This window comes from Phascolarctos cinereus, unplaced genomic scaffold, assembly GCF_003287225.1.
Source record: "Phascolarctos cinereus isolate Bilbo 61053 unplaced genomic scaffold, phaCin_HiC Scaffold_1;HRSCAF=81, whole genome shotgun sequence".
In the NCBI taxonomy this organism is placed as follows: Eukaryota; Metazoa; Chordata; class Mammalia; order Diprotodontia; family Phascolarctidae; genus Phascolarctos; species Phascolarctos cinereus.
The window spans coordinates 129,306,388-129,321,337 of NW_027555514.1; the positions used below are offsets into that span (position 1 = coordinate 129,306,388).

Below are 14,950 nucleotides of genomic sequence, written 5' to 3' on the forward strand. Positions count from 1 at the left end.
GAATAACAATGGCACCTATCTCTCAGGATTGTTATTAGGATCAAATGAGATAATATTTGTAAAGCACTCAACACAGTGCTTGATACATAGGAGGCACTTAATAAATGTTTATTAAATTAAATTTTTTTAAAAAATACCTTATTGTACTTTTTTCAGCATACTAATTTTTAAACCACTTAAATCCTTTCAAAAATAAGTGGGCATACATCCTAAATAAGGAAATATTAAGATATAAGCATCCCCTTATCAATTCAAAAAATAATCTTGCTTCTCATGAACATTTTTTCGTATAATTTAAGCTCTAGTTTCTACCAGTTCAAAATATCTTTGGAGGACTGGTGGACTGTGGTGGTGGCTATTTTAAGAACCATCAGGGAGCTTTGAACTTTTTTCATATTATGAGATGTTTCCTGAAGTGTTTGTCCTGAAGAGTTGTCCATATGATTTCCAGGGGAAAGAATGAAATAGAACTAGTAAGGACAGAGGAAACTTGGGTTCTCAATGAAGAGAGTATTTGAAAGAGAAGCTGAAAAAGAAAACAGTAGTGAGGAGCAAACAAAAAAGAAGAATCTGTAGCTAAAAACTAGGAAGGCACACCATGTATTTTCTAGTTTCCCTCAGATCCTATCGGTAGTTAGGGCACATGTGAAGTGAGAGTAAAAGCAATCTTATTAACTATAAACCTTCTGATCTTCCATAGTCTATAAATAGCTCAATGAAATAAAATTAATTTTAAGTGAGTATATGTAATCTAATGTAAAACTGTGGCTTGGGTGAGTCCAGGAAATGCCCAATAGAGACATAATTTAGAGTGGATACTAGCTTGAATGAATGAAAATGGAATTTGGCCTGGACAGTTTATTTAACCTCTCACAATTTCTCCATCAATAAAATAAAGACAAAGACCATAAACTTAGAGCTGGAAGGGACTTCGGAGGTCATTTTGTGCAATCCTCACATGTTACAGCCGAGGAAACTGAGGCTCAGAGTCTTGCTCAAAGTTACTCATGTAAGTGAACCGCAGAGAAAGGATTCAGAAGGACCCTGGAGGCCATCTAATCCAGTGGTGTCAAGTTCAAATAGAAAGAGATCCCTGCTGGCCCACATACTGACTTAGAAAACCAAATTAAGAGTATCTATGTTGCATCTGCATTTATTTTGTTAAACACTTCCAATTATACTTTAATCTGGTTCCTTCTCACTCTATTTAGGAGTTTTGCATCTCTGATCTAGCCCAATCACCTCATTTTGCAGAACAGGAAACTGAGGCTCAGGGATGTGAAGGTCATCCGTATAACAAAAGCCAGGCTTTGGACACTGGCCCTCTGCTTCTAAAACCTAAATTCTTTTCTGCTATATCACGCTGCCTCTCAATTATTATATACATCGACTGGATGGTTCACTATGAAATTCTTCATAATTTGGGCTATTTAGCATATATCTGAAATTATTAGAGGGAAAGAACCCAGGAGATCTCTGAGGCAGCAGCAGTATGGCTTCTTTGATTCCAAATCATCTCCCACTATCCAAAAGGAGCTCTTTTGGTTCAAACACAATTCAAGGCCAGTGTAATGTCAACTACAGGCGAAGACCTAGGGGCTGACTTCCCTACAGAAATAGAGGGGTGTTTCCCAAGAATTTCAAAGGCACAAGAAACCTAGAAATCCTGATAGTTTCATCACTCATGATGAAGTTCCACATGGGTCTTAGCAGTTAAAATTTTTTTATTCCAACGATGCTTGGAAAATTTCATCTTTTACTCAAAGGCAATGACCAGGCCACTGTGATCCAGATGAGTTTTCCTGAGTTGGATTATTACCAGCCCTGAGAATGTCTCTGCGGGCCCCACAGAAGCTGGACCTGGGGCAAAACTAGCAACTCAGCAACTCACTAATGATGGCAGCTAGCCAATGAGGCCACATTATCTCAGTAAATTATGACAATCTCCAGATAAGAACTGGAATAGGATCAACAGTTCATATTAAATAAAACCCAGATGAATTTGGTGAATCTGAATATATGCATCTTATATATTTATTAAATCAAATATATATTTTTAAAAGTAACTTATATTACAGGATGTTGGTCTCATGTTACTTTTCTATATAAAAGTTGTTGAAATAGCACACTATTTGTAGTCAAGATTTTTTTATGCTGATGGATCATCCTACCTTATGTGTCAAGACTTCAGTCTTCATTTTGTAATAATCTATAGGGACTGCTAGTAGATTTTCCTTTGGGTCTCAAAATCAACTTGGTATCTGGTCAAACTACGCCATTTCTGGTAACCTCATATCTACAAGCATATTCCTGCACCAACAGATGGACCCCATGGTTTTCTTTGAGCTAGTCTCCTTTGCTGTCCCTAGAGGTGTTCAAACAGAATGTAGAAGACCACTTATCAGTGGTTCTCTAGGGGGTTTTCACACTTACAGTAAAGTGTGAACTAGAGGACCTCTGAAGTCTCTATGAGTTTATTATTCCTCCCACACTCGCGTAGTATGTCACAGTTATCAATTCTCTAACTGTGTAGCTCAATGAATTGAACCCCACTAAGCTTGGTCTCTCTCACTGGAGACGAAATACATTTCATACCTTTTTTTCCTACTGCTTTACCTTGCTATAAATGCCAGTGATTAAACTCATCTGAAAACTAAACCCAGCAGTGGCAGCAGGCCTCAGCCAAAAAGCTGTGTGGTGTTTGGTCTAGCTTTAGATCATTCTGAAGTTCACTCTTCTCAGGGGCAGCACTCCACTCATCTCACCAGTCTCCATCTTGGCTTTGAGAAGGCACTCCTCTCCCGAGATATTAGTAAAGGTAAATCATCCGGATGGATGTCCCCCTCCTAGGTTTGGCACTGTATCCCCCACATTCCACTATCTTCAGCAGTCCAGGTTTCCCTAAAAGGATACTAGTTGTCTTATGAGAGTTCTCTCCAATTTTAATCAGCAAAACAAAACCCATCAAGTATCCCCTAGCTATCACAATGATTTCTGCTTCTGATTCCCTGGCAGTTACTGGAATTAGGAGGAGGAGTGGGAAGATGACTTCCCGTAAGTATAGATGTTTTCCTGATGTCTCAAAGCTTCCTGCTATCCAGGCTTCATCAGGAAAACACATGAAGCTCATGAAGACAGCTATGTGGCACAGTGGCCACAGTGCCAGACTCGGAGTCTAGAAAATCTGACTTAAAGTCTTGCCTCAGACCCTTAGCAAACTGCTGAACCTCTTCCAGTTTCAGTTTTTCCATCTGTAACTGCACCCACCTTACAGGACTGCTGTGAGAATCAGATGAGGTAATATATGTAAAGTGCTTTGCAAACCTTAAAGTGGCATGTAAATGATAACTACTATTATTATGAAAAGGACAGTGAGTGAAGACTTCAAGAAAAAAATTTTGAGAGTAAAATCAGGGACCTAAACTTTAAAGGCATGGGGGATTTAGAATCTAAGAACCTGGCTTTCAATCTCATCTCTTCCACAAATCCAAACTCTGGCAGTCACTACCTGTGTAACCTTCGAGTGACCTTGCTTGGCTTTGAACAAGTCATGTGCCTTGCCAGTTGATCTCTAAATTCCATGACTGCAAAATTAACAAACTAATCTATATGAAGATATTGTGTCCGGAACACTGTCATCACACTAGTCGAGCACCAGTTAAAAACCAGTGGTTTTGCTTTGCACCAGTGACAAATTCTGAAGAGTCCTCTGGGTGAGGACTGTGTGCTGTTCATAAAACCTACATTATGTGACCTCAGTAAAACTTCCTATAATGGTTTGCTGGCTACTCTTTGCTTATTTTCACAAGATAGTGATTCATAAATGACTTTCTTAATAATAATAATAGCTAGCACTGACACAGCACTTTAAGGACTGAACAGAGAGTTCATTGGATATTATTTCCCTAGGACTTATGATTCCCACCTACTTCAGGAGGAAAAAAGCTTTACTGAGTGTCAGAAATGTGTCTTAAAAAATGGTACTTATAAAACAGAGTTCAGATATAATTACTGACATGGGCTGGCTTGATAGAAGTCAATTAAAATTAAAATGGTAATGTTGCATGTTTCTTGCATCCTGGACTGTTTAAAAAATAATAATAAAACAACAACAAACCTAGTTCTCCCTTGCAGTACACAGTTTTTACTCTGAGAATTTGGGACATCTGACTAATGGATTAGAACAGTGATCCAAAAGAACTTAGGCCAAATTTTATTACCATTGGTGGAAATGACCACAGGGCTGAGGTAGCTGTGATATCCAGATGTGCCACTTCTTTTCTGTCCACAGTAACAACAGTGGCCTCTTGAAAAAAAATCCATGGCACTTTTTCAATGCTCCAAATGTTAAATAAAGATGGGCCTCCAGAGAAAACAGAATAACATCTAAACTTATATATCTATATAACTATGCATACACGTATATATGTTTGCCATCAGATCCAGCATTATTTATGTAATATTTAGAAAACATCAGTTTTGCCTTTTTCAAAAATATTTACTCCTATTATCATGCTGTGGCCAGTAGTTAATGGAAGGCCTTAAAATAGAACATGGAAGATGTTCATCAGAAAAATTCAAGCCTAAATCAGGACCTGTAGACTTGAATTGAAGAATTAATTTTAAGCAAATGCATAAAAAGAAAAATATTCAAACAATTATGATTAAAACAAGAAAAGAGGAAATATGGGTAGTAGATAGAGAGCTGGCCTTGGAGTCAGGAAGATGTGGGTTCAAGTTCAGCATTAGTAAATGAAATTCCTCCCTGGATGCTTCCCATAGTGATAAAATCACAGATCTAGTTTAACAAAAAAAGGCAAAAAAACACGCCAAATTAAAATCTCAATCTTTGGGCTGAAATTTTAATTTTAGCTGGTCTTTGAACTTTTAAAGAAAAATCTAAAGCTTGTGTCAATTTTTTCCATTAGCTTCTTTCAAAAGAAAGTTGTGATGACTTAGTGGTCTTAAATATTCTGCATATCTATGGTGGAAGTTAAATGAAGACAAAGATGCCAAAATCCAAATGGAACGAAATGAACAATATAGATCAGTTTCCAAATATTAATAAACACTGTAGGTAAGGCCTGGAGAAGAAAGTACTGCTTACTGATGCTTCCAAAGAGTGGCAAGCAAGTATAGACAGACATACTTTTCCATTCCTTACTTGAGACTTGACTACTATGGCACAATTAATTCAGTATAATTTAGGTTGAGAATGGAAATATCCAACTGCATACACACTCCTCAGCATCACCTAATATATAAGGAAAACAAGAGCTGTGCAGGTTCTAACTAACATCTGACAAGCTCACTATATGAGGTCTTTTATGCAGCAAAAATTTAAGAATTATAAACAGTAGCTGTCTGCAGTAGAGGCTATTAAACAAGAACTACAGAAACTTGGGAAAAGGGAAGAAGCTGAATGCAGTGAGTGATTGAAAAACAGAAAATTGAAGAGTGTGGGGATGGTAAACAGAAAGTGGCCTTTGAGATTGTAAAAAGTGGGAGCATACTAGAAACAAAAATTAAATTGGATGGAGACAGCTTTCCAAGGGGATGGGGTGGGAAATGCCAAATTTAACTTAGTCCCAGGGGCCACAGAATAAATATTCACTAAAGGAAGAGTTTATCCCTATTACTGGCCTAGGCCAAAAATGCAAGGCTGAAATAAAACTGAAGAAAAAGGGAATAGAAGGAAAATACAGTTTACCTTTCTCCATTCCTAGAACATGCTGTTTACTTTTTACTTTCTTTAAGAAAAAAAAATCATTTTTGGCAAAAGGCAAAGAATTGCATTGTGTCATTTCCCAACATAATATTCAAAAAATTCAGCCACCTGGCAAACGTTATGAAGAAGGATCACTGTACCCATAAGCCATCCAAGAAACAGCTACCCAATGGGCACATTCCATTTTGCAAAGATAACATACAATCCTGCTGCTTGGGTGTGGTTCTATGGGGAGGTGCAGAGGCTTGGATTCAAAATGTTGTCTCCAACATCATGTCTTAGGATGATGACATTTGAACCATGAAACATTAGGAAAAGGGTGTCTCTTTAAGATCTATCGTTTAAAAGTCCTGAGTCCTCAGTTTCCACATAGAGACCTCAGGTAACTGACCATCAGGGGCCATGCTCACAGTTCTATTTAGGCTTTTCAACTTTTCTCTTACATCCACACTGGAAAAAAAAAAACAACACAGCACTTGAAAGTACCCATCTCACAATGAGGGAAAAACACAGAGGCTTTTTTTTTTTAAAGCTGAGTCCTCAAGAAGAGTAACTTCAGCAGCCATAATCAATTCTTCTGTAAATAACACAGACCCGTGCCAAGCCAGAGCCAAAAATCCCCTTTAGAATTCAGTTGTGGTTAGGTCATCTGCACTCTATTGACAAGTGCTGAACTCTAAAGTATAATGAGGTAGCTCAGCAACAGAATGTGTCCCGCCACTAATGAGGCTCTTTTTCCATGAATAACGAGCACGGACATCATCTCTGTTGCCAGGTACACAATATAAACAAAACTGAATACAAGGCACTTGGTATGGAGAGTTGTCCACTTACAACAACAGAAGTTGTTCAAAATATGAGCCAAAGTTTTAGCAGAGGGTGGGACCAGCTGTTTTAAGAAATAATTTGAACATATGTTATCAGAATCCAATAAATCAACTTTGGTTATAGCTGAATGAAGGCTGTGGAGTGGGACAGAGAGAAAAAGGAGATAGAAAGCTATGAATGAGTTCATTTCTTTATATTACAATCAATCTTACCACACATAAAGCTGATGAGTTTTGTAATGAGCTGAGACTCTAAAGAGCCTTTTGAGACTTGTGAATCCCAAGGGCCATACGGGTTAAATTGTTATTTCTTAAACCTTGACATGTAATGTAAATACTGTGTTGTATGTGGAATACATATACTATGTTGGAACTTTTCTCTAATGCTGGTCACAAGACGGAATTCAGCCAAAAGAAGTCTCTTCATTTGGGGGTAGAGGGGTAGATGAGGATGGTTAATTATTTATCTGAGGTCTAAAGGACCTGAAAATAAGGTGTGTTTTATCTTTAAGACAATCCTATGAGGACAGAGACCCAGAGTACGGCATTATAAAAAGATGCCAAAGTATAAATTATCTTTATTATTTAATCCCAGGTGAAAGCCAAATATTTGGATGTTTTGCTTTAAAGTGCACAATTAGTGTTTATTTTTCTTTTTGAAATCAATTATGTGCTATATAGTCTATATATTATTACATGGGATACTTAGGTATAATGAGGCAGAATGAGCACACAGTGTGGTATTATAAGTTTCTGTCTTTGCTTTTCCAATTCATTTTGGGGTTTACTTTAAAAACCAGTGACAAACACCAACCCTGCTGTACCTTTGTTTCCCAATCTTAAAAGCAGAATGTAACAAGACCTATTTAATTCAAAAGAACCTTGAGAAATGATAGAACAACAGCTTCTATAGAATAACTACAAATAATACTAGCAAATCTCAAAAATTAGAGAATAAAAGACGAGCTGTTTGGGCAAGGAGGCACAAGATGAGAGGCACAGAAAGAGTTGGTCCAGATCTATAATTTCACTAGAATTAATTCCTACTATGGAAGCTCAACCAATGCCAACTGGAAATTGTCACTTACAATCTTGGAGGACTGCTGGGGCATGAAGAAGTTAGGCTGCTTACTTATGGTCACATATCTGAAATGGGTCAGAAGCAAGAGCCAAACCCAGATTTTTCTGACTCCAACACCAATCAAATACCTCATTCTGGCTCTCATCATAATATAATAATCGATGTGTTCCACGGAAACCCAGAAGTTAGAGAAAACGTAGAGTTAACATTTTGTAAAGCAAGTAATTATGTTATAATGCAGATAATCACTCCCCTAATTAATCTGTTTGACAAGCACTGATAATGCGCTTTATTATTTTGGTCCACACCTAGTTCCAGTTTTTGATTTGGTAGTTTTCTTTAAGGCAAAATGCTACAGAAAAGCTACTAACCAAGTTCTCTGGATTGATAATCTTGGTCCAAACTAATCAAATCACGAAAAATAAAAAGGAATGTCAGACTCACCGGGAAAAAATGCTGGCAGGGTAATTTTTACTGTACTATAACTTTCCATTTCATTATTCTGGTTTGTCAAGAAATAAAACATCATGAAAACTGCTCAAGTCACTTTATAGAAGTATGAATGTCTATACATTTTGGCTCAGGCTTGGAGTGATTTTATCAACTTAAGAGTTGAAATATATACCAAACACAAAAAATCCTCAAGGACTTACCATCATATTTTGCTAAGACTGCTTGAACATCAGCATATGCTTGCAGTTCCAGCAAAGCTTCTAAAAGGTTTTCATGTATGTTGAACATGCTCAGGAGAGGAAATTCCTTCATTAGCTAAGAGAAAGGGGGGAAAAAGACTAATTAATATTGAATTTCAGGCAATCATTTCATTTTTCCCCTTTTGTAGAAAAATTTCATCTTTGAATTTGCAAAGCCATATATGAGAAGGTGAGGAATATTTAGAAAATAAACATTTTCCATCATCATCATCATCATCATCATCATCAAAATAAATATATATTTGTATAGATCTTCAAAGTTTGCAAAGCTCTCTCTCTATAACTTTGTCAAGTAGACAGTAGAAGTATTATTAACAGTCACATTTTACAGACAAGGAAACTGGGGTTCTGAATAGGTAAGTGACTTGACCATGATCACACTACTGGAAAACATTAGTGCTAGTATCAGGTATGTGTCTCCCAGTGCCTAGCACATCACTCTATCCGCTTCACCATACCACAAAGCTGTCTTCCTAATAAGGATGAAATGATTTTGTATGAGAACGTAATCCCACTGTGCTCTTTATAAGAGCCTTCTCTTTTGATGGTAATAGTAATAATGATTATTTTACATTAATTTTTTTTTAATTTTGGGTTCCAAACTCTCTCCCTCTCACCAGACCTTCATCCAACTCACTGAGAAGGAAGCAATATGATGCATGTGAAGCCACGCAAAACATATTTCCATATTAGCCATATTGAAAAACAAGAAAATAAAAAATCTGAAAAAAGTATGCTTCAATCTGCATTCAGAGTTTATCAGTTTTCCCTCTGAAGGTGGATAGTATTTTTCATCATGCAACCTTTAGAACTATCTTAGATCATTGTTTTTATAAGTGCAGCTAAGTCTTCCACAGTTGATCACTGCTACATTATTGCTGTTACTATGTACAATGTTCTCCTCATTCTGCTTACTTCACTTTGCATCAGTTCATGTGAGTCTTCCTAGGTTTTTCTGAAACTATCCCCCTTGTAATTTCTCACAGCACAATAGTATTTCATTACATTCATATACCGCAACTTGTTCACCCATCCCCCAATTGATGGGCATCCCCTTGATTTCCAATTCTTTGCCACTGCTAAAAGAGCTGCTATAAATATTTTTGTACAAATTGATCCTTTTCCCTTTTCTTTGATCTCTCTGGGATTCAGACCAAGTAGTGGTATTGCTGGAACAAAGGGTATGCAGAGTTTTAAAACCCTTTGGCCAAAGTTCCAAATTATTCTCCAGAATGTTTGAACTGGTTCACAACTCCACTAACAGTGCATTAGTGTTTCTATTTTGCCCCCTTATGAGGGCGTTTTAAGAAAGGTTTTCTCATTCTCCTTGGGGATTCAGGACATGCTATAATAGTAGGCAAAGAGGAACAACTATGGCACAGCAAGAACTGGAAAACATAGAAATTTTGCTTTAAAGGCTGAAAATACCCATTTCACCACTATCAACCCCTGTCTCTCTTCTCCCTTTTCCTCTCTTGGGCTTTGCTCCTTTTAAAACCTTCATCTCTTTAGAAAATGCCAAATTAATTTATCCAAAGTATTGTTCTGTTCTTACCATTTCCCTACTCAAAAATCTTGAGAGGCATCCCACTGTTCCCCACCCTGCCCCCAAACCCAAATACAGTTCATCTTCCTTATTCCACCTCTAAGGTCTTCTAATAGCTACTCCATTTATATAATGATACATCTCCCAAGACACCACAGAATTGGCAGATGTGGCTGCTGAACTGCTACTGTCATTCTCTGAAGAGCCTTGTAGAATGTAATAGGTGCCATGGGACTGGAGCAAGCAAATTTTGAAAAGAGGGAAATGGGTTGATTCTGAAAACGAGAGGCCAAGGATCTTAATATGGATCTTGTACAAAATTCTAGAACAATATGTCTGCACCAAGAAAGGGAAGCTTGATCACTGAAAGGCAGCATAAATTCATCCAAGACGGGTCACGTTAGGCTAACCTCACTTCCTTTTTTCTATAATATAAACAGATTTGTTCTACCTGGCCCTGGAAGGCAAGAACCAGAAATGAAAGGAAGTTGCAGAGAAGTAGATTTTGGCTGGATGTAAAGGTAAAAGCTCCTAACAAGTCAAGCTGTCTGAAACAGACTACCTCAGGCAGTAGGGGGTTCTCTCTTCACTAGAAGCCTTTAAGGAGAGGCTAGATAACTGCTTGGTCAGGTATGGCCTGGACAGGATGCTTGTAAAGGCCTATTTATCTCTGAGACTCTGTGATGATGCGACTTCAGCCTGCCCCTCAAGCTTACATCTACAACTACTTGTCTATAGTCTATATAGTCTACAGTCTATTCCAGCCAAACTGGCTACTCCCTCTTCTCCTAAATGACTTACTTGACTGCCTTTGCAGTTCTGACCACATGGCTCCTCTGGGATACTCCTCTCCCATACTTTCTCCCCATTCCCACTCGGTATTGTGTCTTGCTGAAATTCTTGTTTCTTTCAAGGCCTATCTCAAATGTCACTTCATCCATTATTCCATCCCTATTTTGCCCCAGTGTGATGTTTCCGTTTCATCTGCCAGAAGGGCCACAGAACTCTGTAACTCTCTTCTAGTATCTGCCATATTTTGCCTGGTATGACAGTTGTTTATGTATCTCTCTTAGATACTCTAATTCAGAAAGCTTCTGGACTTATGTTTTCTCATTAGAGTAAAGGGAGTTGGACAAAAGGACTGTTATATCTCTTTTATCTCTACAATCATGTGATTCCGCAAGTTGAAATTGGTTTTTTCCTACTTTTTGTTCTTACTGGAGTAAAAAGAAGACCGGTGAGCTGCTAATATTTTAATGTTTAAAGGATTCCAAAATTTACAAAGACCAACTTCAGAAACCTTCTTAGAAAGGCTCTGGGAGAACACAGTATCACCAAATCACCCCACTTATCAAATTTCACAAAATGCTACTTGCTAACTGAAGGACCTTTGGAAAGTCCCTTCCCTCTCTAAACCACATCTACATCTTTAAAATGAGAGGCTAAACAAGATAACTTCTAAGGTCTTTTCCTGCCATAAATCCTGTGATACCATGATCCTTGTTCTTTCTTCCTTTATTCTCTTTTTTTAAATTTTTTTTAAATTTTATTTTTTTTTTTAGCTAGGCAATGGGGTTAAGTGACTTGCCCAGGGTCACACAGCTAGTAAGTGTTATGTGTCTGAGGCTGGATTTGAAGTCAGGTCCTCCTGAATCCAGGGCTGGTGCTCTATCTACTGCGCCACCTAGCTGCCCCTCCTTCATTCTTTAAACTTGGTCATAATAACTCAACAAGGCTGATGTTTCACCTTCCTCCCTCAATCTCCTGTAGAGAGATCTTATCACCTTTAGTTCAATTTTCTAAATTATTATTCTACTAATGAAAATAGTATGTATTCCAACCAGAAGGCCATGGAGCTATCCTTTGAAGATAACATGTCTAAAGCATCTTTCCTTGGAGAAATGAAGGCTTGAAAAAAAGTCTAATTCACCAACAAGAACTTAGCAAGAATTCACTGAGAGCAATGGTCTGTGCTGTGTACTCAACCAATACCTTCATCTTACATGTTTGCAATTTCTTTTAAAGAAAAAAAATATATAGTAAAATCCGACAAAATAAATAAAGTTGTGGAGTTCCAGAGAGCATTGTGTTACAAATCAGCCTACCAAGAGGAGTATGATTTCCATGAGAGTGATCGCCTTGCTCTCCCAAGAGATCTGCAGTAATTTCTTTGTTAGAAAGGAAACTGAAAGACTATGCCACAAATTACTGATGTTCTGCAACCAATAAAACACTTTGTATTCTGGTTCACTTTGATCACGCTGATATCACTCTTTGATTTTTCCCCTAATTAGGCATTTTTTTTTGAGATAAAGCTCTGTATCACCTGACAACAGTCAAACCATGTTCAAAACCGCCATAATTAAAACTTGAAAATTTTGGATCGAGTGTCCAGGTAAAAGTCTAATCTTAAGAAACCCAAACTTATACTGTAATTTCAAACAAAACTATCACTGCAAATGGAAAAAAGAACTGAAGTTTTAAACTTTACAATTAACTCACATGACAAACCAGGCAGATAGGTATCAAAGGGGTAGGGGACATGTGTGTGTATGTGTGTGTATGTGTGTGTATGTGTGTATACATATATATATATATATATATATATATATATATATATATATATATATATATATACACACACATTTATATATGCACATACACATACTTGTCCCCTACCCCCATGATATATGTGTGTATATGTATATATGTGTGTGTGTGTACATGCTTGTGTATGTGTGCAAATACATATATATGTGTGTGTTATATCTATATGTATATCTATCTGTATCTATACCTATATCTATATATCTCCTATAGGAATAAGATGCTAGAACCATAGGAACTAGGTCCAAAAGGAAACCTAAGGAACAGTATGGTGTAGAAAACAGAATGTTGGATTTGGAGTCAGGAGAACGTACCTGACTTTGCTGAGGCCACAAAGAGAGTAAAATCAGCACAAATAAAATACCCATTTCCTCTGACTCTAGATCCAGTTCTCTTCTCACTAAACCATGCAGCTTATAGTCTATGCTTACATGGGAAATACCAAGTCCCAAAAGGATCCAAGGAGGTCCAATTAAATTATATCAAAGGAGCAAATGTTTTAAAGGTAATTATGCCAGTCATGTGAAAATTTAGTGTTTCTTGTTTAACTTTGGCCATGTTTCACTATTAAAGCTTTTTAGGATCAAAAAAAAAAACCCAACAAACAAACCCAACAACCCTATAGAGGTCTACAAATAAAATGAGCTGCTGATGGAGACCTCACCCTTAATAAAAAGCTTATGCTATAACTACCACTAAGAGCTGGTGGGAAAGTCCATGGGGCCACTGTAACTTAGCTGGCTCTAAATCCCCTCTGAAAAATTAAGAGTAAAAGATCAGTTCTGAATGAAAGGACATCCTTTTCTTAGACTAGGCCACTATTTCCAGAGTGTCAGCAGGGTCCAGTTAGATATTTTATAGATAGTAAAAAAGCCATAAAGGGTGATCCTCTATGGATGATATAAGGATATAAGAAGATACAGAGACATTTTATTCTGTATGAACATGGGTGAGACTGAAGAGCCATCCAAGTATCTATTTACATAATGAAATTTCATTAGGTATGTGCTTTCTGATGCAAGTCCAAGGAGCTATAGGGGGGCAGTTGGATTTTTAAAATAAGATATTTTTAACTGCTAGAAAGGGGAAAGATTTCCCTTCTTTCAGAGTCTGGCTTTGTAGCACGTTGAATATAGTAGAGTCTTTTAACTGGTCAATACGACACACAAATACATCTAAGTGAGATCTCCCCAAGTTAAGAATTTCACAACATACATTTGTAGCATAGTACATTGACTACTGCAGAATTCCAGACTGGTAGCAAGATATTAATCTTGGTTAATATATAACTCAAAATGTTATTTCTCAGTTTTCCTTTGTCATTACTGCTAACAACAGTTTTGGTGACAGTTGCTTCAGTGTGCTGATTTTTTAAAAAATGCTTTTAGTTGGTGGCAAGCCTCCCTTTTTGCTCAGTACGAAGTATTATTTCATTTCAGAAATTCTAAATTAGTTAATGAGAACATTCATTCCTTAGAAGATCTTCTTGCATATTTTTCTCAAAATTCTTAAACAAATTTGAGAAGTATCTTTTGTTCCCTCACTGCCCAGAATCACATCCACCATTGGCATCGATTAATGATTATCCATTACTCCTACAGGACATATAATAAATAGCATCAGAATATACTGTGGGGCTCCAGAGAACCTATCATGCTGAATAGAGTGCTAACATATTTATACATTTTTAAATTTCTATTTATGCTTTTGCTATGAAGGTTTTATTTTAGATTCTACAATCTAACATATCTTAGTTTACTTATAAAATACCTGATAAAAATGTACAATTCACATGATGGGGCTTTCAGTGAAGCAAAGTGCACAGTTCCCATATCAAGACTATCTAAGAAGACATATGACATAAAGAAATGACTTTATAAAAGCCAGGCTATTCTGAATGTATTTAAATTGTAACACTCTCCGGTAGAGTTCTCAGTTTATTTATTGCCAGCTACATACCCCACACTGGTAATTGCTTTCTCCTGGAAGCAAGAAATTTATCTGCCCTAGTCTGCCCAAATATTGAAATTCACAGAGTATGAAAATCTCTCATTCTTCCATGACTCCTACAATACCTACGGGGAAGAAGATGGGATGGGTGAAGGATAGAATTTCAGTTTCAATTTCACATCATCTGGCTATTGTCAGTTCAAGTTTATTTCAACGGAAGAATCTGATGCACTTATGAGGTTAACATTTATGAGCTCAAATGGGGGAAAAAGGAGAGCTAATTTACTGGATTTGAAATGCTCTCTGGACATCACTTAGGACTGTAGCCTGTATGTGTTCTCTCAGCTGTCTTACAAGATGAAAACAGCTGTTTAAACCCTTCAGGATTGATTTGCATCCACTTAAACATTTTATTAGTTTAGTTGTCCATGTATTGTTTCTTGAGTGAGAAAACTGAAGTGAAAACTTCTACATATTTGGGGTGAAAGGTAATTAAAA

General features: G+C 37.0%; 1 protein-coding gene across 10 annotated transcripts in view; it reads right to left on the reverse strand.

Moving 5' to 3' along the window:
* Positions 1 to 14,950, reverse strand: part of ST7 (suppression of tumorigenicity 7) — a 283,470-nt gene that overhangs the window by 60,511 nt on the left and 208,009 nt on the right. For all 10 annotated transcript variants that reach the window (XR_013486445.1, XM_078154113.1, XM_078154112.1 and 7 more), the window contains one exon: positions 8,290 to 8,404. Coding sequence is in view for 9 of the 10 variants with exons in the window: in XM_078154113.1 (XP_078010239.1) it covers positions 8,290 to 8,404 (115 nt within the window). In the remaining variant the exon portion in view is untranslated. The remainder of the gene's footprint in view (positions 1 to 8,289; positions 8,405 to 14,950) is intronic.